The 26,466-nt window shown below is 45.2% G+C and overlaps 1 protein-coding gene across 22 annotated transcripts in view; it reads right to left on the bottom strand.

Moving 5' to 3' along the window:
- celf2 (cugbp, Elav-like family member 2) overlaps window positions 1–26,466 on the bottom strand; it is a 1,037,523-nt gene that overhangs the window by 46,894 nt on the left and 964,163 nt on the right. For 19 of the 22 annotated variants that reach the window (XM_072471059.1, XM_072471057.1, XM_072471058.1 and 16 more), the window contains 3 exons: window positions 25,677–25,913; window positions 17,983–18,046; window positions 4,536–4,661 (listed from right to left, as the gene is read on the bottom strand). In XM_072471059.1, coding sequence (XP_072327160.1) covers window positions 4,536–4,661; window positions 17,983–18,046; window positions 25,677–25,913 — 427 coding nt within the window. The remainder of the gene's footprint in view (window positions 1–4,535; window positions 4,662–17,982; window positions 18,047–25,676; window positions 25,914–26,466) is intronic. The other 3 variants (XM_072471055.1, XM_072471067.1, XM_072471068.1) reach the window with 1 other exon arrangement.

Genomic DNA, 26,466 nt, shown 5'->3' with positions numbered 1-26,466 from the left:
ATCAAGGTCCCAAAAACAGTAATGTGATCATGTACAGGTAATCTACTTTTAAGTGACGTTCCCTGAGGGATAGATTTTGGCCAGTAAACCCGAGATAACTGCTCTGCTCGTCTTCAAAATAATGCAGTGGGATCTTTTACATCTACCCAAGAGAGCAGATGGACCCTTGGTTTAATGCATGATTTGAAAGACAGGGTAGCACTCCCTCCGTGCTGCACTGGAGTGTCAAGCCTCGATTATTATGCTCAATTCTCTGCAGAAGGACTTCAGCCGATGGCCGTTTGATTCATAGGCGAGAGTGCGGACACTGGGCTATTGCCTTTCTCAGTGCAGAAGTATCAGATGATTGGCTTTCTTCTGGCCCTCCTCTGTGGTGATGTTCAGAGTTCCACACTATCTACTGGGATTGGTCTAGAAGAGAAAATGTATCCGTACCCACAGTGCTAGCATAGGCGGCATCAATAAATAATGTGACAGAGCAGCCACTTCTACAAGACTGAACACAAACACCAAATCCACTTTTGGGGGCATTTTGTCTTTCCACTGGTCTAGCTCATTTGGCTAATGGGGGGGGGGGGGTCATTAAAATGCCCCTCCTGTATTCCTCATGGGAAAATTCAGAGGTTTTCCAAGGGTGAAATTAAATCCCTGAGCAACCATGGTTGTTATTTTGTATTCACGAAACAGCGATTTATCAAGTTGCACTCAAAGAACCATCAAATTATGCCAGTGGCAAATTATTTGATCACTTGCGCAGTGAGATTTAAAATAGTAATTCCGCACAAGCACTTTGCAGAATACTTGCTAATCTTAGCCAGAAATCCATTAAATATTAGAAAAAATTATAATTATTTAAAAAATCATTAAAAATGTTCTGAACAAGCTCATTTCCCCCCCACAGCTTAACTGTACAATGGGGACCCATCCACTATCTCCTGGGCCCACATCAACTGACTTCATCTCATGCTTCACAACAGCATCATTTTTGATATCTGATTGAGAGTGGAGAAGTTAATCACTCCCAAATTAAATGGGCCATCCAGTGTTACGTGTTCCTGACCCATTTGCACTCATGCAGAAGACACAGTAACTCATGCGCACCTCGAGTGAGTTACGGAGTTTTCACACTTGTGACAGCACATTGAAAACATGCTCACCAATGTGACATTCTACATTTAATTCAACCCCCTTCCCTGAAAACACGGTGGCACAGTGGTTAGCACTGCTGCCTCACAGCGTCAGGGACCTGGGTTTGATTGCGCCTTTGAGTGACTGTGGGGGCGGCCTGCGGGGGGGATCCTGCACCGTGGGGGGGCCTCAAATGGGATGTGGCCCGCGATCGGTGCCCACCGATCGTAGGGCCGTCCTCTCTGAAGGAGGACCTCCTTTCTTCCGCAGCCCCGCAATAGGGGCCGTTTCGCGCCGTCGTGAACCTCGAAGGCGTTCACGATGGTGTGAACACTCTGCCTCCATTTCGGAGAACCCCGCCCCTCATCTCTGGAGTCAAACTAGTGATACCTCCTCTGAACTGCCACCAATGCATATCCATCCCTCCTCAAATAAGGGGATCAAATCTGTCCGCAGTACTCCAGGTACGGTCTCAATAATGCATTGTAGTTGCAGGAAAACCTCCCAATTTTCATACTCCATCCTTTAGCCATAAATGCCAAAATTCCAATTGCCTTCCTTAGTACCTGCATACTACCTTTTTGCGATAAATGCACAACGCCATCCAGATCCCCCTTCATCGAAGCACTCTGAAGTTTCTATCCATTTAGATATGAAGTCGCCTTTCTGTTTTTAAGACCGAAACAGATAACCTCGCACTTATCTGTTTTAAATTCCATCTGCCAGATTTTGGCCCACTCACCTAATCTATCCATATCCATTTGTAGATTTCTTATTTTCTCATTGCAACTTACTACCCAACCTATTTTAGTGTCATCTGCCAATTTGGCTACAGTACTTTCTATCCCTGTATCTAAGTCATTAGTATGTATTGTAAATAGTTGGGGCCCTGAGGGCTGAACCTTGTGGCACCCCACACGTTACAACTTGCCAACCAGAAAAACACCCATTTAACTCGAATCGCTGCCGTGTGTCAGTTAGCCAGTCCTCTATCCAAGCTAATACATTTCTCTTAATGCCATGTGATCTTACCTTGTGTATTAACCATTTGTGCGGCACCTTTTCAAATGCCTCCTGGAAGTGCAGATATATTATATCTACAGGATGTCCATTATCTGCTTGGCTTGTTACATCTTCGAAGAACTCGAGCAAATTTGTCAACACTATTTGCCCTTCATAAAACCAGGCTGGCTCTGATGGACTGCGTTCTAACTTTCCAAATGCCCTGTTATTACTTCCTTACAATGGATTGTTACAATTTCCCAATGACAGATGTTAAACTAACTGGTCTATAGTTTCCTACTTTCTGCCTCCCTCCCTTTTTGAATAAGAGCGTCACATTAGCATTTCTCCAATCCACTGGAACCTTTCCCGCATCCAGGGAATTCTGGAATATTATAACCACTGGATCCACTATCTCCGCTGACACTTCCTTCAAGACCCTAGAATGCAGGCCATTGGGCCCTGGGGACCTGTCTGCCTTCAATCCCAATAGTTAGTTTGGTACTTTTTCCCTATTGATGATGATTGTTCTAAGTTCCTCTCTTTCTATTACCTCTGCATTACCTGTTGCTATTGGGATGGTACGGGCAGCACAGTGGCGCAGTGGTTAGCATTGCTGCCTCACGGTGCGGAGGTCCCAGGTTCGATCCCGGCTCTGGGTCACTGTCCATGTGGGGTTTGCACATTCTCCCAGTGTCTGCATGGGTTTCGCCCCCACAACCCAAAACGATGTGCAGGGTAGGTGGATTGACCACGCTAAATTCCCCTTTAATTGGAAAAAATGAATTGGGCACTCTAAATTTAAAAAACAAAACTATTTGGATGGTACTAGTGTCCTCCACTGTGAAAACAGAGGCAAAAGTTTGATTTAGCGTCTGCACCATTTTGGTGTTCCCCACTATTAACTCCCTGGTTTCATCCTCCAAGGGACCTGGGGCCCTGGTGCTGTGAAGCAACAGTGCTAACCACTGTGCTACCTTATATTTCCCTAATGATGATGATTGCTCTAAGTTCCTATCTTTCTATTACCTGTTATTATTGGGATGGTACTAGTGTCCTTCACTGTGAAAACGGAGGCAAAATATTGATTTAGGCTTAGCTACAGCCTTAGTTATGTGATTCCACAGGACTCTGGTCCCAGCATGTTTCAAGTGTAGACTTTTCCAGTTGAACAGCTCCCTCCTTCCCCAGTACTGCTGCCAATATCCCATGAATTTGAACATTAATGATCAAAATCTCATTTAGAAATCCACTCACACCCAGCACAATTAATCTCTCAGGGGCAGACTCGCTGGACCTCAGCAGGGTTGAGGAATGAAGCCTAGTGGGGTATTGTTATGGAAGGAAAAAGCACTCTGACGAGGTGAAACGAATGGTTTTGGTGGATCTCAGTCTGGGTTTATGGTGAACTGAACTCTCCTTGGGCTCAAAGAGTGTTTTCTCATCCGTCAACCCAAAAACCTAACAATCTAATAATAAGAATAATCTTTATTGTCACAAGTAGGCTTACATTAACACTGCAAATAAGTTACTGTGAAATTCCCTAGTTGCCACATTACGGCGCCTGTTCGGGTACACAGAGGGAGAATTCAGAATGTCCAATTCACTCAACAACACGTCTTTCGGGACTTGTGGGAGGAAACCGGAGCACCCGGAGGAAACCCACGCAGACACGGGGAGAACGTGCAGCCTCCGCACGGACAGTGACCCAAGAACCTGGGACCCTGGCGCTGTGAAGCCATAGTGCTAAACGCTGTGCTACCGTGCCGCCCACAACATGCGCTATCTGAGTTTGTAGTGTGCAGATATAAAGCGTTCGACTCTGACCCAGATCCAACAGAAATAGCAGAACCCATGGGAAAATATTCACGCCAAAATAAAGGGCCACCATCAGTTGTGTTTCAATCCTGAACCATCAGGAAACAGGTGTGTGCTGCCAGAGTGTTGTCACTTTGCCAGTGGACACTTGCCCACCTAAATTAAGCTTCTCTAACATAAAATATGATCAGATTGCGGTTATGGGCCCACTAAACACTTCAGTGAATTTATCACAACTTGAATCAATTAAGCCACCCGGGCTCATGTGCCAACATCACTAAGCGTTTGTTTTCAGGAAATAAAATTGTGAATTACCCTCAAAATAATGACTCAAGAGAGACTGCACATAACAATATCTAGTGTCACATGTTTGGATATGTCTACAGCACGGAAATGTCCACAGCACATAGGAGGTAATCTAATTTTGAGTTTAGGTGTGATTGGATCAAACTCTCACTCCACTATAAACATCAGTCCCGATTTTCGTTATATCTATTGCCATTTTATGTATAATAATGAGCAACATCGCAAATATATATATATCACATACATTTTATGTAAAAGTGAGTGAATTAAAAGCAGGGTACCTGGACTTGTCAATGCGCCAAGTCCGGCGGCTGTGAGTGGGTTGGCGTTCGTGGTGGCGGTGTTCTGTGCTGCTGCTGCAGCTGCTGCCAGGGTTGCCAGATTTTGTAGCTGCAAAGCGTTCATACCTAAGGGGGACACAAGACAACATCAGGCCACGTCTGACCAGATCCAATCACTCTTGGGAAACACTCTCCCATTTTTGCAGCCGGTGCAATCGCCTTTCATCGGGATAGCGGAACAACGCTATCCTAACCTCCTCTCCGCCATAAACCAGCCAGTGCCAGGAGCAATCTCCTTTTAGCAAACTGGATCAGAGCAACACTTATAGAGTGGAAACAAAAACAAATGTTATCAACCGAATTATGACCGGAAAGCGGTCATGAAAATACAAAAGTAGGAGCAAGGTGAAAGAAGATAACACTTCATCAGAACCTCTGATCTGGATCTATAATCAGATTAGTTATAGTTAGTTAATTATAATAGTTAGCTCCTAAATGCTGTTGGTTCCTTTCAGTACTTTCTGGATTTCATTCCAGCATCTGAAGATTTGTTTTTATATCTCCAAAATGCTGACCTTACTGTTCACCATACAGCACACAGATAGGAACTTGTGCTCAAATTGAAGAGGCTGAGTTTGTGTGGATCTAAAGGTGATTGGAAGATTCACCTAGCTTGGGCTAGAGGGGAGGAATCACTAGTGTAAACATCACATTTAAAATCAATTCTGGGATTAGAAATTACCCTGCTGGGAAAGGAGAAAGGAAGCATGCCATCGGGAATGGAAAATAGCTTTGGACTGAATCCAGAAGTGTCTACTTAAGGGACAGAGTAACTGTGGGGTGGGTGGGGAGGAAGAAGAGTGGATTTTCAGTCATTTTTAAAGTTAAATAGGGAAATCTTTGGTGTTTCATATAGAAGCTGCCTACTGAACAACACTGCATTGATGATGTGGTATCACATTCAGGGAACTTGTGTTTGCCGAATTCTACTAGCCTAGATGGTGATCAATAAAAACAGAAGCATTCAAATTATTTGATATAAGGAAATACAAATTTTTAGACCAGCAACATCTTGTAATTATATCTGGCCTTTAAAAGGTAATAAAACAGCCCAAGACATTTTACAGGAGGAGTATCAAAAAAACTTCACATGTAAGGAAATGTCAGGATAGGTGACCAAAAACGTAAGTCAATGAGGTTGGAAAAGGAAGCAGGCCAACAGGAATGGAAAATAGTTCTGGACTGGGTTCAGTGAGAATGAAGTGTCTACTTAAGTGACAAGAGTAAAGTGCAACTATGGAGGGAGTTGGGGTGGGGGTCGTTTTAAAAGTGAAATTGGGTAATCTCTCTATAGTTTCAAGTATAAATTGCCTATTGAATAACATTTGGACAAGGTTGCTTTTAGATTGTTTGATACAGTAAACGTTTTCAGACTGAAATCTTGTATGAACCTTCTAGCTAGTCATTGGAAACTCAAGTATCATTAAAAGAAAAGTTATTGATTTCTTTGTGCAGAGACCAGTTGGCATATCTTAAAGAAACCGAGCGAGGTTGAAAGGCTTGGGGGTGGAATCCCAGAGCTGAGGGCCCAGGTAGCTGAATGCACAGCTGCCAATTGTGGAGCAAATGAAAATCAGGGAAATCATAAGTAGCCAGAATTGGAGGAGTGAAGATATCTCAAGAAGGTTTGCAGGCTGGAGGAGGTTATAGGGAGACAGGGAGCGGGGTGAGCGTGGGAAAGGATCTGAAATCAAGAATGAAAATTTTCAAATTGAGGCATGATTGGCCCAGAAGCCATTGTAGCTCAGTGAGCATAGGGTTAATGAGTGAAGTGGACATGCTGCAAATTCAGATAGGGGCAGAGTTGTGCGTCCCACAGCCGTCCATTCCAATGTACCATGAACACCAGCCCACCCATTTTATAGAAATGATAACACAAACAGGCCATTTGCTCCAGGTCTGACTCTTCACCCGGAAATATGCACTCTAATTCCTTTCTTCCGCCCTTTCCCCATATTCTCTTACAAACTTTCTTTTTACATACCTACCAACTTCATTCTAAATGAACTGGCCGTGATAAAGCATCCACGTTCTAATGACTCTTGTGCGGAAAAAACTCTTCTAAGTTCATCCTTCATCATCTTCGTAATAATTCCCCTCCTCTTTTATATGCTCTTTTTGCCAACTTAACAAACACGTAGAAACAGGTTTTCACTGTTTACCCTTTTAGAACGTTCCAGAAATGTGAAAAAAATCGTTTTTTAGGCCCAACTTAATCATGTCTTTCTGCCCAAGTTTTCAATTCTTTCCTCGTAATTTTAAGCTTTCATTCCTTGTCTCACTAAGTGAATGTCCAACAATCTCCAATATCCTCCCTCTTTTGCAATCCTCAGGTTGCAATCAATGCTCCAATGGCAGCTGGACGAAGATCCGATACAAACCCCACGTCCTTTAATAAAGACTCCCCATTTTTCTTTTTGAAACCAATGTGAAGAAGGCTGAGAGTCCATATGGAGAGTGATACAAGCGTTGTGAAAAGCAAGAGAGAGAACAAAACAAACCGTGAAATAGTGGGGTGGGTGACGGGAAAAGATTGAGCGTCACAGGGGTTAAAGGACGTAAGGAAGAGTAAAAGAGGGAAGCTGCTCCCTGGTTCCCTGGCCTGAGGAAAGAATGGGTAGGAGATGAAGCAATAACCTGCATTGCAAATCAATGATTTCCGCCCCTGCATTTCCAACGTGTAGTACAATGCACTGAAGTTTAAGAGGCACAGGAGAAGAGTGATGGAGTTAACGACGACAGGTTAGGCAAACCAGTTTTCACCCTCTGCCCCCACCTTTGAACAGTAAGAAGTCTTACAACACCAGGTTAAAGTCCAACAGGTTTGTTTCAAACACTAGCTTTCGGAGCACTGTTCCTTCCTCAGATCCTTTCTCCATTAGTGTTTGAAACAAACTCGTTGGACTTTAACCTGGTGTTGTAAGACTTCTTACTGTGCTCACCCCAGTCCAACGCTGGCGTCTCCACATCATGTCCACCTTTGAGAAGGAGGCTTGCACCAGAGTTTACAAGATCATGAAGAGAATTGCCAACGGTGCTCAAGGTAAACTGATCGCAATAATGAAAAGTGTGGAGATTAATGTTTCGGAGCTTAAGGGTCAAAAGGGTAAGAGAGTCATTCATTGAATAGGCTACCAGAGAAGACGGCTGGAGCGAGCAGGTTCAAGGGTCAATTTGATAGGTTTCTGTATCTATGAGAGAGTGGGATTGAATGTGAAGGAGGGGAAGTTTGGGCTGATGGGCCATATCTTGTTTCTAAACTTTGATAATAGTGCTCACTGGCATGTTGTCCCTGCAGTCAGGAGTCCCACCTGCTAATCATCTCATTTGAATACATAATCCAAAATTATATTAATGACACTAATTTGAAAATATGCTTTCCATTTCATTATGAATGTTGTAAATATATAAGCATAAATAGTCATTGCCTCATTTAGACAAATATTTGCCCAGCATTTTACGTTCAAATATGGAATAATTTAGAATGACTGAGGAGTCTGTTTCCCTTGTCAAGGAGTGTGGGCATCAGTGACAAGGCCAACATTCATTTCCCATCCCTAATTGCCCCTGAACTGAGTCACATCTTTACAAGACCATTTCAGAGGGCAATTGAGAGACAGTCCACATCGCTGTGGATCTGGGGGTCACTTGCAGCCAGACCGGATAAGGAATTACCCTCACACTACTGAACCAGATGGGCTTTTGCAACAATTGGAGATGGTTTCATGGTCACCATCACTGAGACTCGCTTTGCGGTTCCAGATTTATTAACTGAATTTAAATTCCACCAGCTGCCATGGTGGGATTTGAACCCTCGTCCCAGGGCATTTGCCTGGGCCTGTGGATTACCACAACACCACCGTCCTTCCCCTTCTCAGTTGTCAGGGCCCCAACATGGCTTCACAACACACTTGATTGGCCATTAGGATAATAGCTCTCATTTATATTGTGCTTTTAATGTTAAAGATTAGCCCCAAAGTACTTTGCATTTGGGTGTATAGAAGGTAGATGACACCAAGCAAAGAAAGGACAGAACGATTGGTGAAGGTTATTTGCAGTAATTAGGAGGCTGAAGGCACAGCCACCATTAGGGGCTGTTTAGCACAGGGCTAAATCGCTGGCTTTGAAAGCAGACCAAGGTAGGCCAGCAGCACAGTTCAATTCCCGTAACAGCCTCCTCGAACAGGCACCGGAATGTGGCGACTAGGGGCTTTAGCACAGTAACTTCATTTGAAGCCTACTTGTGACAATAAGCGATTTTTGTTTCGTTTCATTAGTGGACTAAAGCGGCACGGTAACACAGTGGTTAGCACTGTTGCCTCAGAGCGTCAGGGACACGGGTTCTATTCCCAGTCTGCATTTTCTCCCCGTATCTGTGTGGGTTTCCTCCGGGTGCTCCGGTTTACTCCCACAAGTTCGAAAGACGTGCTTGTTAGGTGAATTTGGAGATTCTGAATTCGCCCTCAGTGTACCCGAACAGGCGCTGGAATGTGGTGACTAGGAGCTTTTCACAGTAATTTAATTGCAGTGTTAATGTAAGCCTACATGTGACTATAATAAAGATTATTATTTATTATTATAATTTAAAAAAGGAAGTGAATACAAAAAAGGCTGGAGCAGTGAGTTTAGTGGGGATTTAAAGCGCAGGAGGCTTTGGAGATAGGGTGGCACAAGGCTGGGAGGGGGGTGGGATTTGAGGCCAGGCCACAGTGGAAGTGCTGTGCACAAGAGCTCTGCATGTCAAACACAAGATCTCATCAGCCCCGGCTGAAGGTATGTTGGATGACTGCGCTCGCTGGTGCGATACACAGATATAAAACGCAAGAAGCTCCCGTATTCAAGGGTGAGTTAGCTAGACTAACAAATGGCTCTGCTGCGCCCGAGGTCGGTTGTGCAAGAAGGAAAATCAGTCAAGGCTCCCACTTATCCTGATGGAAATTGAGCCAAGAATGACCCAGAACTTCCTCCCCGAGTTTAACAGCTTACCGATCCCTGGGAAAGGACCACATAAGTGACCTGCTGATAACTTTGAAGGGAAGGAATTACATTTAAACCTTACTGCTCTCAATTAATATGGAGCACAGGTACGTTTTTGCCAAGTATAAAACTCTGCACCATTTCTTCTCGAAACCCCACACCGCCGAATATTCTTACCTGAAACTTTTGATTTTATTTACAGTGATAAGGCCATGTAAATTTAATTTAATGTTCACCTTAGATAATTTCTCCGCTTACTGTGCATAATGATTAGCATAAATCTGCATATCAATAAGTGGGAACAGATGTCAGATGTTAGAAGTGGATGCCAGTCAACGACAGTTAAAAAGTGACAGATGGATGATTCTCACGGGCTCTATTCTGGTGTCCATGCCAGGGATTCGTGATGTGGCTTGGGCCTCTGCTGGATCGGGAACACACGTCGCACAGTCAGCTACCTGGCTAACTTCACAAAAGCAAGATTTCTGTTTTCTGTCGCTAGACTTCAATGAAAGACTGGCACCACCCTGCTTCAAAACTGACAGTACAGAACAAAGGGGCATAACCTTAAAACCAGAGCTCGGCCATTCAGGGGAGATGTCAGAGGGCTTATCGCTTCCTGCTTCCCGACATGGGCTGTGGAAATCTGTAAATCCATTATCCAAAACGCTGTGGGGACTGGGGGTTTCAATTGAAAAATTCCAAACTTTAAAAAAAAATAAAAAAATTTAGAGTGCCCAATTCATTTTTTTTCCAATTAAGGGGCAATTTAGCATGGTCAATCCACCTAGCCTGCGCATCTTTTGAGTTGTGGGGGCGAACCCCACGCAAACACGGCAAGAATGTGCCAACTCCACACGGACAGTGACCCAGAGACGGGATCTAACCTGGGACCTCAGCGAGGCAGCGGTGCTAACCACTGCGCCACCCTCCCGAAAAATTCAAAACTGTGATTGATAAAGGGCTGGATTCTCCGATTTTGAGGCTATGTCCCCACGCTGGAGTGGGAACGGTGGCGTTTTACGGCACCGGCCGCTCACCGACCCGGCCTGCAATATAATGCCCCCCCCCCTTTGGCCGGCTCGCGGGCCCCAGACAACCCCCCAACAGTGCTCCCAGCCCCTGATAATGTCCCCCTTGCCCGCAGATCGGCTCTCCCCCAACTGTGGCAGTGCTGGGCTGAGTCCACAGCCGTCACGCTGAGTTCCGGACGGATGAGCCAACACGCGACCGACACCATTGGGAACTTGGCCGGTCGCGGGCAGAGCACTGGGTGGGTGGGCCTCAGGCAATGTCCTGAGGCCGTTGATACGGCGCTTCGCCTATTCCTAGAGTAGGCCACTTCGGAGGGGGCGGAGCATCATGAAAGCGGCAACGCCCCCGATTTGGTCGTGAACGGGGATTCTCCGGCAGATTGCCGAATGCGATTTCGGCGACCAGAGAATCCCACCCAGGACCTTTGTTCGGCAAGGATGGAGGGATTACAGACCAATGTGGACAGATGGGAGTTAAGATGTAGATCTGCCATGATCTAACTAAATGGCCGGACAGGTTTGAGAGGCTGAATGACCTACTTCTGTTTCTGTGTTCCTAAACAGGGTGTTATTCAACCACGAGAAAGGGGGCAATAAACATTTCAAACTTTTAAAATAACCCACTGTTTGAGTGGAGGAGCCTAAGGTGTTTTAAAAAACCCTAAATCTCTTCACACTGTGGGGGGAAAAAAGAATTGCATTTCAATAGCGCCTTGCACAACTGCCAGTTGACCCAAAGTGCTTTGCAACTAATGAAATACTTTTAAGTGCTCTAATGTGGGAACCACGGAAGCCAATTTGCAAATAGCAAGCTCCCACAAACGGTAATGTGATAATGACTAGGTATCTGCTGGTATGAAATTGATTGAGGGATAAATATTGGCCAGGACCACAGGAGTAACTCCCCAGCTCTCTTTCAAAATAGTGCCAGGGAATCTTTTTTGTGCAGCTGAAGGGGGCCTTGGATGTAAGGTCTCATCTGAAAGACGGTACCGCTGACAGCGCAGCGCTCCCTCGGTACCGCACATAATAATAATCGCTTATTGTCACAAGAAAGCTTCAATGAAGTTACTGTGAAAAGCCCCTTGTCGTCACATTCCGGTGCCTGTTCGGGGAGGCCGGTACGGGAAGTGAACCCGCGCTGCTGGCCTTGTTCTGCGTTACAAGAAAGCTGTTTAGTCCACTGTGCTAAACCAACCCCACATGAGTGTCAGCCTAGATTTTAAAATGGCCCTTTAATTCAGAAATGGTCTCAGGTGACACACTATCTAATAGACTCTGCTAATGCAGATCTAAGGCAATTAGGTTTCCCCAATAGCATTAATTTACATGGTAAAGATGGCTGAAATGATTTAATGTCTTTGCGGGTCACGCCATATTTCTCAGGCTTTTGTTCCCAATGTTTGGAATTCAACGGCTTTAATTTCAGTTCGATTCAGTAATGCGCCTGCTAATTTGGGAATGCCACTGACTGGATGTGCTGTGAGCAGACATCCCCGACAAGCACCGTGAAGCATCATCATGGTAATTACCAGTATGCAGCATTGTGCCTGAAAAGTATCAGCCTTCTTGCTACACTGGGTTAATTAATAACTGCAACCGATAACGTCTTCGAAGGAGCAGCAAGCGGTGTAAGAGAAACCAAGACGCTGACAGACATAGCAATGACGGCGATCCCTCAAACTGCACCAGGGGTCCTGAGGCACTGTGAGGATCCGGTTGGCTGGCTGATAGATAAAATCTGAACCACCCCCCACTCCCGAGCCGGCGGCAGGCCACTGTCAATGAACATTTTGTTGTGCATGATGCTCCACTGGGAAACCCAGAGATAACATGCAGGTGAGCCTTTATTGCAAGGGCGTTGCAGTATAAGGGTAAAGAAGTTTTCCTGGAATTATATGAAGCTTTTGACGAGACCAGTCCTGGAGCAGCGTGCATTGTTCCCCGTCAGCTGCGCAGCAATCGGGCATGTGCTGTGCAGGGATCAAAAAGGCTCAACGCAAGCAGCGTTCCCCTGAAGATGCACACGTGCGGCCGTGCAGGAATGCAGGCCACGCACAAAACAAACGCAAATTAGCCGGGACAGTGACGATGTGTACAGTTTTGGTCTCTGTACCCGAGAAAGGGTGGCAACGAAGACTGATTCGAGATAAGGAGGTGGGGAGAGAGGGAGTTTAATGGGCCTACACTCCATGGAAATTAGAAAAATGAGAAGCGATCTTAGTAAAATACATAAAACTTTTCAGATAGCTCGATGGAGCAATCGCTGAGAATCCAGAGCCCGGAATCGTTATCTCCACCTTTTAGGGCTCAGCTGAGGAGAAATTTCCGATGGTCGTGGATCTCTGGAATTCTGGATCCTAGACTGCAATGGATGCTTTGTCATTGAATATATTCCGGCTGTGCGATAGATAGAAGTTTGGTTACCAACTGAATAAATGGAATATGCGGACGAGGAGGGAAAGCGGCGGAGCGAGAGGAGCGGCCATAGTTTTATCGTACGGTGGTGGAGGCTTGAGGGGCCTTACAGCCTACTCCAGTTCCTATTTCTTACATTGAACTGCACTAAATCACAATTAGCCAAGGGAAACAACTTCTGATGAGCGTGCGTGCATATTAAAGATTAATAGTGTAGGTATTACCAAACCCTCTGGGTGATTCCAAATAAAATAGGCAGGATGTCTGCAGTATCAGCCTTCAACTCAGCTCCAAAAACCAGAAAATTATTTAAATGATTAAGGCAGCAAACAATGTGCTCAATATTCCCTCATAGAGACCATGTACTTTTGTCAACCAACGCTCCAGGGCATTTCAGCCTGATAGATGATCCTTGCTTTTGTGAAGAGAACTCCTCCTCTCTGGGAATACACTTCATTGCTCCATTCACACATTAAATGGACAGTCATGGACTCTATCAGCCTGCACCCTAACCAAGCAAACGCTGGTGACATGCTCCAGTGTTAGCTGTTGTAATTTGCTTTTGAGGGATAGCAGCATTCCATCACTCGAAGGGAAGTGTGTCATGTGATCCTGCCTCAGTTTCACTTTTGCATGTGAGCCAAATACAGCACACACAGCCCGACTGCTAATGCCTTCAAGCTTTCTATCCACGTATACATGTTCTCATGAACCTAGTCCAAATAAAGAAACCCACAACGTGTTTAGCCACTCCCTTATGAGTGATTCATGCCTTGATATCATTATAAAAGAACACGACATGGTGTTCCGCGGTGGTCAAACAGCCTGGCGACAAGATTAAGCACAGGGACAACATGGTGGACAGCCTTAGATCGTGCTACATGGCATGAGACGACCCTTGACGTTTTGGTCAGACTGCAATGAATTTGCAGCATCAGAGAGTATTGAAATCTCAGTATGGTGACTGCACAGTAAAGCTCTGAAGACACAGACTGGGACAGTGCATCAAGAGGACCAACGCTGGGTTAGTTCAGTGGGGAAAGGCGAGTGTCCAGGGTGTAGGCTGGATTGATAGTGAGTGAGGAGTGTCAAACAGAAAGAAAATGAAACAAAACCATAATTAAAATTGGACCAAACAATAATAAATTGAATAAAAGAAGGAGGAACGTCAAAGGAATATTGTCCGAATGCCCAACAAATTTCCCCAGCTTGAATAGGAATAAAGCTGCTCCACTGAATTAATTCAAAATGCTTAAAAAGTGTACAGAGCTATGGTTTCTTGATTCCAGTATATTTGAACTAGACAAGCCATAAAAACGTGCCTAGCAATTGGTAATGAAGGTCTACATAGGCTAAACACATCATGATTAACAGCAGAAAAAAATAAAGGATCCCCAAAGGACATTGGACAACCTGTTCAGAATCAGGTTAAACTTCCATATTCATCGACTCGAGTTCATGTCATTCTGACAACAGCCGATTTCTCGAGGAATTAAGGGCTATGGAGAGAGAGCGGGTAAATGGAGTTGAAATCAGCCATGATTGAATGGTGGAGTGGACTCGATGTGCCGAATGGCCTTACTTCCACTCCTATGTCTTATGGACAGAATCCACAGACCACTTCATGAGCAGATGCAGAGAAAAGTGCCCGCACTGTGATTTTTCTAATGCCGACATAGCAGACAGAATTCTTGGAGTTGGTGATTGCATCCACTTCCATGGAAGCATTCCAGAAATATCTCCCAGACAGACCCCAAAACGTATAGCATTGAAGAACTATCCAAGGCTGGACACGAGCAGGAAACGGTCCTCCCAGATCGACGAAGCTTACAGGTCCCAGGTACAACCCCACTTGTTAATGCACCCTCTAGAATACCCACATCACGCATCGGGGAAATGCCCAGATTTCCAACAATACTGCAAAGCATCTGGCAAAAACGGTCCATTGCCCCGGCACTGGAGCAAAGGCTGATACAGCTACAAAGAGTTGTGCACAGATCCAAACAGACTGTGCACAATAGGTATGTTCAAGCAATGACCATTGGTGTCTGGTCAGAAACATATACATGGGTTAAGTGCCAAACCAGAATCTGATGATGTGTGCATGAAGAGACAAAGAATAGTGATCTTGTGGAAAACATAGATACCGCCACACCATCCAAAGGGTTTGCCAAGATTCAAATTATCGGTCCTAAGAAAGGTTGTAATTATTCATTATTGGCGAAGATTGACCCAGGGGCATGTGCCAACATCCAACTTCTGGTACTTTTTGAGCAAATGCCAGCAGCTATTAGACGGCCTTATTGGAATGAACTAAGCATCTCCTGGGGAGTCACCTGAAAGGCAGGCAGGTCAACAGACTGGAATCTTTGCAACCTGGAATCTTTGCAACCTGATATTCTTCAGCAACACCGCCACACACAAGGTTATAGATTGGATTGGATGAGGAAACTCACAAGAGAGACAATCTATTGGCTGGTTTGAACAATGACATGAAAGCCATTGTTAAGCAGTGCGAGGCACATCACGAGTATCTGTCAAGTCAGCACGGAAAATTACTGGTTCCACATGAGGTTCCTACCATCCATGGTCCAAAATCACATCCGAAATCTTATTGTCCATGTCACTGGCTTTATCATCATTGTCAACTATTCCCGTACCAGCCTCCCCGAACAGGCGCCGGAATGTGGCGACTAGGGGCTTTTCACAGTAACTTCATTGAAGCCTACTTGTGACAATAAGCGATTTTCATATTTTCATACCAAGTGCCCCATTAGTCAACAATCACATTATATGTCAACTGTTGCATACACTCTAAGTGCTATTTTCTGTTTATTTGATGTACTTATGGAGAGATCCTAAGAGACAACGGTCCACAATTTATTGGTAAGCCATTTCAGGATATGAGCGTGCAGTGGTATATCGCTCACACTACTTCTTCTCCTCATTACCCCAGATCTAATGGCCCAGCTGATTGAATGCTGGCATGGCAAAATCTCTAATTCTCAAATGTAGACAGACAAAGCAAGATCTACACATTGTAATGTTACATCTGAGAGAGAGAGAGAGACCTTTAAATGCAACTATCCCATCTCTGGTAGAGCTCATGTATGGCAGGCCAGTGTGTTCCACTTTACCAACTCTTGTCCATTCGACTCTTTCAGGAACTAACACTTTTAACACTGCAAGAGAAGATGACCAATGTGCGCAGTAAAAATGCTGGTACAGAACTGCCTTGTTTACAGTTGGGACAGCAAATTCACATCCAGTCCAGGATCCCACAGAAGGTACGCAGCAACCAGCCAAGGTGACAAGGATTTATTCGGAGCCAAGGTCCTAAGAGGTAATTACATACAAAAGCGCAATGGCATGGTGCATCCGAGGCAGATAAGATCCATTCCAGCTTCGCAATCACCTATTGCATCTAGGACAAGGGGTGGCACGGTAGCACAGTGGTTAGCACTGTTGCTTCACAGCTCCAGGGTTTCCTCTGGGTGCTCCGGTTTTCTCCCACTGTCCAAAGATGTGCGGGTTAGGTGGATTGGCCACGCTAAATTGCCCTTAGTGTTCAAAAAGGGTTAGACTAGGTTACTGGGTTACGGAAATGGGGTGGAGGCGTGGGTTTAAGTAGGGTGTTCTTTCTAAGGGCAGGTGCAGACTCGATGGGCCAAATGGCCTCCTTCTGCACTGTAAATTCTATGTTCTAAATGCAATCATCCAAGAATGACAAATACACAAATCACTGTGAGCAATTAAAGAAAGCTCCAGACAAGATTAACACTACAAGATCTGGGCACACCAGCAGATTACCTTTGCGCTTTAGAGACTCAGATTAATCAATTCAATACACTTACATAATGGTAACTAAACAGGAACGTATAAATTGCCATACTTCTTTTGAAAGGGTGTAGGTAGCTTTAATAAGAAAGGGGGATGTTGTAATATGCCTTTGAGGGATATCAGCATACAATCATTAGAAGGGAAGTGTGCCATGTGATCCAGCTTCAGTTGCACTTTTGCCTGCGAGCAGAACACAGCACGCAACTCTGACATCTTCAAGCTTTCTATCCACGTGCATCTGTTCTCAAGTCTAATTAAATGAATACGTATTTACCCAATCCCTGATGAATAATTATAGAAACACAACATTTACCCCTCTTAGTAATCAAATCCCTTTCAATTATTCGAACATCTCCATACTTAACCCACATTGATTTTTCTTAACGGATTGGTCTGTGACACAAGACAGCAATCATTAATAAAATCACAGATAGTGACATTTACTCACCATTCTTCAACTTGGGGTCAGCAGTGTGTTTTTGGACCAGGTGAGTCTACTTTTTTTCATATAAACAAATACATTTTGCTTCTGCCTCACGTTTGTGTCACAGGGTACAGAGGTAGTCATTGTTAATATTATTCAGTGATTCCTTGACAGTGAGAAAACGAACCAGCAAACTCAAACTGGATTGGTTCTGACCGTGGATTCAGGTATCAAACTTACCAGAGCTGGGTGTTTATCTAGTTCTCCAAAAAACACCCTGGTTTAACAACCATTGGAAATGGGGCTGTTTTTTTAAACAAGTGAATGCAGTGTGCTGTCATTCTGCTTTGGCCATGCGCTCAGTTACCACCACAATGAAAGAGATGATGTGGAGATGCCGACGTTGGACTGGGGTGAGCACAGTAAGAGGTCTTAAAACACCAGGTTAAAGTCCAACAGGTTTGTTTCGAATCACTAGCTTTCGGAGCACAGCTCCTTTAACCTGGTGTTGTAAGAATTCTTACTGTGACCACAATGAAAGACAGCCAAGCTGCTACAATAGCAGCAGTGCGCTGTGTAACTGCGTCCAGGAGGCGTGATTCAACAGCATAAACATTAAAAGGGCGAAAGTGGCCAGACGGTTGACTAGCCACATCCTGCAGAGCAGAAAAAAAGTGAAATTTCTTCTACGCACCTGCCATCTGTTGAATGCCACTGAATGCACCCAGGTTACTCGTAGAGGTCGCCTGCTGCAAGAGCTGTGAACAAACAAAACAATCCCATTGTAATATGAAAATGTAAGCTCTCGATTTTTAAAAATTCTGTTCAGCTCATTCTCCAGCCACTTGCTGATATACTCAGCATTCCCACTCGTGCTGTGCATAAATCCATATTAATGTCTAATCCTTATCAAGGCCAGGTAAGATAAAGATTCAAGAACGTTGTTGTGCTGAAAACAATTAATCATTTAACACCTCAAAAACCATCATCCACTTAAAGCAATATACCATAACTAATTATAGCTCTCCATAATCAAGTGGCTATGTTCAAGCAGACAATGTCAATCAGAGTTGACTTGTACATTGCCTGTTAAAACCTTCTATCACCCTGCTTCTGGTTTTTCGAGCAAGGCAAAGTGGACCTCATGCCGATTATAAAGGACTATGGTTTGTCAATACAGTTAACTTGGAGATAAGACGGATTGAAGAGTGTTGCAAACCTTCTGTTCGCAGCTGCTGTACCACCAAAAATAAGTAATTCTGAAGAGCCAGCTTGCTCTGTATGACCGTGTTGGCCCACACAGCAGTGGGATACAGGGTCTCACTGCACAATACAAGATGCCAATTATCGTGGCGAGGCAGATCCTCAGAGGGGTGGTTACTCTCATTTCACGCCAGGAGCCATAGTGGGTGGGGGTTGAAGGCGGGTTGGTGGGAAGGGGGGGGGGGGGCGTAAAACTGGAGGGCGCTCTGATTCAGCCACTTTTCTGCTCCAGCGGGATAGTTTTTAAAATAAATTTAGAGTACCCAATTCATTTTTTCCAATTAAGGGGCAATTTAGCATGGCCAGTCCACCTACCCAGCACATCTTTGGGTTGTGGGGCGAAACCCACGCAAACACGGGGAGAATGTGCAAACTCCACACAGACAGTGGCCCAGAGCCGGGATCGAACCTGGGACCTCGGCGCCGTGAGGCAGCAGTGCTAACCCACCGAGCTGCCCGGGGGTTAGGTTAACATTCCTCCATGCAGAGCAGCTGAGCACATTATTTCAAACCTTATTCCCTTTTCATTAAACCGTTCACACGGGGACATCGCTGGATTCCTCTCATTGTGGACTTGGGCAGAGGTCGCATGGAGAAACCCCTTTCAAAAATGAGCGCTGAGAGTATTGTGCGTGCATATCTTTTACAGGCATTTAACATGTATGGAGATGGGAAAAATGGTGCACAAACGCTCTCAAACGCACATGCAGGCACACACATTCACCCGCTCGCACAGCCTCGCGCTCGCACAGGCACATGCTCACATACACAGGTAGCTGCAATGAAGCAGCACAAAACAAATGCTCTGGTTGAAAGCATGAGCTTTGTACAAAATGATTTCCACCTTGGAAAAATGCGCTTGACACGGAGTCTTCATTTAATTCCCACAGTGAGTCTTGCAGCTGTGTAAACACAGCACAATGAACAACATGACATGAAATGAAGCAAAATTGCATCATGTGGAGTGGGTCCATTTTGCTAATGGACTAAGCGGTGGGGTTGCTGATTGTGTCAGGGCATCTCCAGCATGTTGCCATGATGTTGGGGGCCACTGCCAGGCAGCAGATGTTGCTGCAGCTTCAGCAAGGAGGGGAGCCTTACAGAAAGCATGGATTTTTACGAGACTGTCGACGGAATGATGATGTCAGTAGCAGCTCAGGTCCCAACTTCAGATCAGCCACTTGCCATCGAGGCTGTTAGATTTTCAGAACTCATGATCCAGTCCGCTGGGTCGTCAGGGCAGGATGGAAGGACGCATTGGGGAAAAAGAGGGAGACAAAGTATGGGGGCGGCGTGAAGTGGGAGTAAAGATCCCTTTAGTCACTGCTCAAGCTTATCTGGGGAGTGTGATCAAGGATGCCCAAGATACAACACTCACTTGGGCTGAGGGGGGATGTGGCAGACTGGTGTTTTATCGGCGGGGGGGAACAAAAAAAACCAAAAACAATTTTACAAGGCATATATAAACCCAGTCTATACCCGATATCAGTGATAACAGCAGATTACAACTGCTCGATGTTCTCCAGTTACACATGTGTGTCCAACCCCTGTGCGCACCCAAAGGCAGAATTTAAAAACCAGCATTGCCAATAGCGCAGATTCACTGTCCTTACAGAGGGATGGGCAGGTTTTCAGCTGGCTGCTTGACGTCAGCTATAATGAACCATCCCCAGTGTACACTGGAGGGGCAGCCATTGCCTTTATCTGTCTTCATTCACGTCAGCAGACAATGGAAGACACATCAGCATGTCTACCTGAAATGTGAAAGAGTTACAGACATGGCTAAACCAATCAACAAAAGGTTCCTTGTCCCTGGATCAAGTGGAATGGAAAAATTATTATTTTGAACCCGTGTTTAAACAATTGTAGCAAAGTTTAAATTTGACTAAGAGGACAGGCCGATTGGAAGAAACGGGTGCAGGTGTCTTTTGGTTATTATCAAATACTTTTTCATTAATCGTCTCTCCTTGACAACCCCCCCTCACCCCCAAACCCTGTCCCAATAATGTGCCCTCAATAAAACACAGCGACTTCCAAAGCATAGAGGCTCTCAATCTTGTCAAAGGGCAATTTGCCCCATGTACTCTCTGTACAGCTGTGAAACACATGTGAACACATTTTACTTTCACAACTCTGAGTGGAGATTCTTTCCCATAATTTGCGAAAGAAAAAGAAAATTGCATTTATGTAGTGCCTTTAACAGCTTTACCCACAATGCTTTACAGCCAAAGTTCTTTTGAAGTGTGATCACATGCTGTACTGTAGCGAAATAAGGCAGACAACCGGTGCACAGCGAGATCCCACATGCGACAAGTGGATAAATGATTAGATAATCTGTTTTTAAATGATGTTTCCCGGGAATAAATCGGTAATTATTACGAGCAGCACTAAGAAACATTTCAACCTTCCCTTTACCGAGAAAATGGGTAAGAGTGTGGAACTAGCTGTTAAACAGAATAGTGGAGGTGATTGGAACAGGTACATTTGAGGGAAAGTTAGATAAATATATGAGGGAAAAAGAAATAGAAACATGTGCTGACAGTTTTCGGTGAGTAGGGCTGTGGTAGATTGACATGGAGCATAAACACTGGCATCGGCCAGTCAGGCGGAAAGGTCCGATTCTGTAATTCTGGTTACATAAGGTTACGACACAGGATAAGAGCTCCTGGTGTAGAAGGTAACATATTAGCAGAGATAAAGGATTGGTTAGCTAACAAGAAACAGAGAGTAGGTGTAAATTGATCTTTCTGGGGGTTGGCAAGCTGGCCAGGGATCACAGCTGCCACAGGGATCAATGCTGGGTCCTCAATTATTTACAATCTATGTCAATGATTTGGATGAAGGGACCCAGTGAATGGCAGCTAAATTTCCTGATGACACAAAGATATAAGACGCGATTCAACTAAATGGGAGCTAAGTCCCATAGCGAGTGTGTTTAGCCACGTGCTTCCTGGCACTCAGCGCCGAGAAACACATGGCTATAAAACGTCACTTGGCTTAAATAAGGGGCCTCAGCGGGTAACGATTGCCAGCACACAAACATTGTCAGCTTGGCACCTTGGCATTGCCAACCTGGCACCTTGGCAGCGCCAGCCCAGGCTCAGCTAATCAGAATCAGACTGCCAACCCTATCCTCCTGCTGTGTAAATTGTGGAGATAGTTTGAAATTTAGTATTCTTGCATTTATCCTGAGGAGTGCAAGGTGAAAGCTTCAGCAGCATCTCTCTTGTTCAGGGCATCATGGGTTTCGCACCGGTTAGCACTGCTGCCTCACGGCGCTGAGGACCCGGGTGCGATCCCGGCTCCCGGGTCACTGTCCGTGCGGCGTTTGCAAGTTCTCCCCGTGTCTGAGTGGGTTTCACCCCCACAACCCAAAGATGTGCAGGGTAGGTGGATTGGCCACGCTAAATTGCCCCTGAAATGGAAAAAAAATAATTGGGTACTCTAAATTTAAAAAAGCATCTCTCTGTTCAGCAATATTCAACTGTAACCTCGTTCCAGATTCATTGGCCGGAGGAAGTAATCTCGTACCTGACCCACTGAGACGAGCATGAGGCTACGGGGAATTTTCATTCTGATGCGCTCCTGGTACGCACCTCACTACCGATTCTGTGCTGATTGTCCTCAAAGTGCATTTTTAATGCCAGGAGAAACAAAAGCCTTCCTCTGGCCTTCTCAAACATTCATAATGTAAAATTCTGGCTTTGTGCACTGAAAATGTTACTTCCACACAAAAATAAAACATAAATGACAGGCAATTTTTTCCTAACACTGTTACAGTCCGATTCACTTACATCCAAACCTAACATACAGATTAATATCACCAATGGGACACACCAGCTTCCACACAAACTGACAGCTCAACAATCACATTGCATTCAAGTCATGAGGCCGGTGCCACGATGTGAGATTGAACAATAAGTGGAGAATAACTAGAGCTGGTGCTTTTTCCTCTCTGAAAGAGAAGGGAGAGGGGTGACCTCATTGGAGTATTTACGAATTCAAATGGGTTTGATGGGGTAATTGTAGAGAAGATGTTTCCATTCATTTGGGGGGTGGGGTCAAAACCAGGTGCCATAAATATAATGTAGACACTAATCAATCCAATATGGAATTCGGGAGAAATGTCTTCATCCAAATAGTGGTTAGAATCTGGAACTTATTACCCGCATGCAGTGACTGAGGTGAATAGCATTAAGGAGATTGTTGCTAAATATAAGGGTGAAAAGATGAGGAAGATATACTGATAGATTGGCAAAAAAGGGGGTGAGGGGAGGTTTTTGCAGAGTTTAAACATCCAGTATGGATCAGTTGAGCCAAATGGGCTGTGTACGTGCTGTACGCTCTATGGTTGGACGTGAATACGAGGGTTACAGTGTGAGCTATAGAAAGAATCTCAGTGAACTTCGAGCAGCTTTTAATCATCACTTCAACCCCAGTGATAATTTGCTGCTTTCCACCAGGACATTATCACTGATGTTTGGGGGAAATAAATGGGGGGGGGGGGGGGCAAAGTAACCTGGTTCTCCAAGAGCAGCAAACATCCAGGACAGCTTCAGCAAACCCAAAGGAAAAAATTTTGCAGGCCTACGGATCCCTCTTCCAAAGAGCCGACACAGACACAATAGTCAAACAGCCTCCTTCTGCGCTGTAATGAAAGTGCCCTCCCCCGCCGGAGGTCCAGGCAGCAGCTGCAGCCACTTGGGCAGGTGTCCCACATACCCCAGTGTATAAACAGCTACAGTTCCACGGCAGGCAGCCTTCTCCCCATCTCCAACCTAATTTACATTGGCGGCAAAAATATGCTGTACGTAGTGACACCACTATCCCAGACAAGAATGGAGAGGATTCTGTAATGCCCCCCCCCCCTCACCCTTAGTCACACCTGGAAATGATTCTATTGCAATTGACTGGGATTGATTTAACACCCACACAATCTGTATTATGTGACTATCCTCCACTTTCTGCATTTTGCCGCAGAAATCGCTGTGCTTTGACTGGGAGTGTTTCAGTCGTTATTTAGAGTTCTGTTCCCCGCTGGGTCACTGTCTGTGCGGAGTCTGCACGTTCTCCCCGTGTCTGCGTGGGTTTCCTCCGGGTGCTCCGGTTTCCTCCCACAGTCCAAAGATGTGCAGGTTAGGTGGATTGGCCATGATAAATTGCCCTTAGTGACCAAAAAGGTTGGGAGGGGTTATTGGTTTATGGGGTTAGGGTGGAAGTGAGGGCTCAAGTGGATCGGTGCAGACTCAATGGGCCGAGTGGCCTCCTTCTGCACTGTATGTTCTATGTTTGCTGCAGTTTGTAGAGGCCCGTTTAAAATATAATCTGTAGGGGGCGGCATGGTGGTACAGTGGTTAGCACTGCTGCCTCACAGCACCAAGGACCCGGGTGCGATCCCAGCCCCGGGTCACTGTCCGCGTTGAGTCTGCACATTCCCACTGTGTCTGCGTGAGTCGCACCCCCACAACCCAAAGATGTGCGGGGTAGGTGGATTGGCCACGTTAAATTGTCCCTTAATTGGAAAGAAAATTGGGTACTCTGAACTTACTTTTAAAAAATAGACTCTTTAGACTGTTTGCTGTATTGTGCTGTTTAAAAAGACTGCTTTCTTCCCCGTGTTTGCGTGGCTTTTGCCCCCACAACCCATAGATGTGCAGGGTAAAGGGTGCCATGTGGCATAGTGGATAGCACTGGGACTGCGGCGCTGAGGACCCGGGTTCGAATCACGGCCCTAAGTCACTGTCCGTGTGGAGTTTGCACATTCTCCCCATGTCTGCGTGGGTTTCACCCCCACAACCCGAAGGTTACGTGGATTGCCCACACTAAATTGGAAAAAAAAATAATTGGGTACTTTAAATTTATTTTCAAGAAGGCTGTTTTCTGAGTCAATAAACTTTCCTATAAAATGGACTGTTTGCTGCGAGTCCTGCTGATATAGGTCCCCTCAACCCCCCTCCCCCCCACCTCCAAACATCTACAGCTCCTTGGCTAACGCAATTGCATCAATAGACACTATATACAATAAAAACTTGCATTCATCAAACCTCTTTCACATTCTCAACATGTCGCATCGTGCTTTGCAGCCAGTAAATTATTTTTACAGACCAGTCACTATTGCTGCATAGTCAAGCAAAGCTCATCCTCTACACAGCAAGGTGCCATAAACACCAGCAACTGATGGAGATAAACCTTAACCCATACAAGTTGCCTGCTCTATTTCAAAAGGCACCATAGAATTATTTTGATATCGAACGAAACAGACTGCCTGTGGCAGTGTAGTAGTCCCTCATGTGACAGTCCGGGGCTCATCAATTTGCATCTTTCAGCTGTGGCTGGTACCTCACCACAGACTCAGAAGGTTGAGGGTTCAAGCCCCATTCCAGAGACTCACCCACAAAACCTACCTAGGCTGGCACTTCAGTGCAATATTGAGGGAGCTCTGCACCATTATTGATGATGTCTTTCAGAGCAGATGCGTAAGTGAGACCCAGTCTGCCCCCCAATATGGCACTCAGCACTATTTCGAATAAGAGTTGCGGAGTTCTCCTCAGTTCTGTCAAATATTCTTGGTTCAACCAACATTCAAAAGCTGACCATCTAGTCATCATCTCATTGCTGATTGCGGGAGCTTGCTTTGCCTATGTCACAAGAGTGACCACACTTCAGATATTGCTTAACTTTGGCTGTGAAGCACTTTGGAACATCTTGAAGTCATGAAAGCCGCTACAAAAATGCAAGCCTGTCATTATTTCCCCTTTTTGAAGGCGGAAGCATTTCCTGGATCTTCCGCGGGCTTTATTGATTCGACTGTATCGTGTATCTGCTGCTTGGATCCAGAAAAACAGGAATACAAACTTGGGGGAAGAAACCAAACAGTGCCTAAAGGGGGAAGAATAGAACTGTGATGCTTGTAAAGTCGAGTGCTCAACAAAAACCACAATGGAAAATGTGAGACTCGCTGATAATATTTCAACATTTTCCCAACTGTACAGAGGATATTTTGTCCCTTAGGCCCTTCCCTGAAGGGAGTTAAGTTACTGACATCCAATTCACATCCTCCCCACCCCCCCCCCCCCACCCCCACTTATGCTGCATCAAGAAAGAAATAAATAAAAAAAGACTGACTGTATGCATGTTTTGGGGTACGAAAACGTCTTTTGTTCCAAATTCGCCACTGTTCTTGGATCCCCAATGACCACTTACAGCCAGGTACTGTGGTCCCAGGGCACCCAGGCCTGTGAGGTTTCCCCATGTCGCGGTGTTGAGCTGTTGCATCTGCTGTGCCAGCTGCTGCTGCAGGCGCCTCTGCTCCTTGTCCTTCTGAGTGTCAGCAAACTTCACCACAATCGGCGACGAGCAGCCCTGTTTCAGACAGAGGCACATGGGTTAGGATTGAGTTAGGAGGCAAAAATCCAAGGTTTAACGTACCGCTCATGCCCGTTGCTTTTTTTTTTTAAAACAAAAAGGTTTTACCCCTTTGATTTTCTCTCCATCACCTCTTCTCCTGAAGTTACATATTTACTAATATCGTTGTGATTGCCTGCGAGTTTAAGACACCATTTTCAAGCCAGGTTTCTTACCCTCACACTGAATTCTATCACGTTGTGATCACTCTCCCCGAGAGGATTCATTGCCATGAGATCGTGAATTAATCTTGTCGCATTACACATTATGAGCTCTAGAATAGCCTATTCCCTAGTTGGTGCTATAATGCCCCTATGGCTCTAGCTGGGGTTACAGTTCCATCCACAGATATTGGTAAAGTTTTTCCATCTCGTTCCTAAGTTTTTTCATTTTTTACACACGAGATGAGGCAATAAGAGTCAGCAGGCTTTCAGCTGTGAGCACCATCCCCCGATAGCCAAACTCAGCACTTTCCAACAAAAGTCAATGGCTTGTAATCTGGCACAGGAAG

The sequence above is a fragment of the Scyliorhinus torazame genome, chromosome 13 (assembly GCF_047496885.1).
Source record: "Scyliorhinus torazame isolate Kashiwa2021f chromosome 13, sScyTor2.1, whole genome shotgun sequence".
Lineage (NCBI taxonomy): Eukaryota > Metazoa > Chordata > Chondrichthyes > Carcharhiniformes > Scyliorhinidae > Scyliorhinus > Scyliorhinus torazame.
Note: the sequence above shows the minus strand (reverse complement) of the source record. Positions and strands in the feature narration are given on the sequence as shown.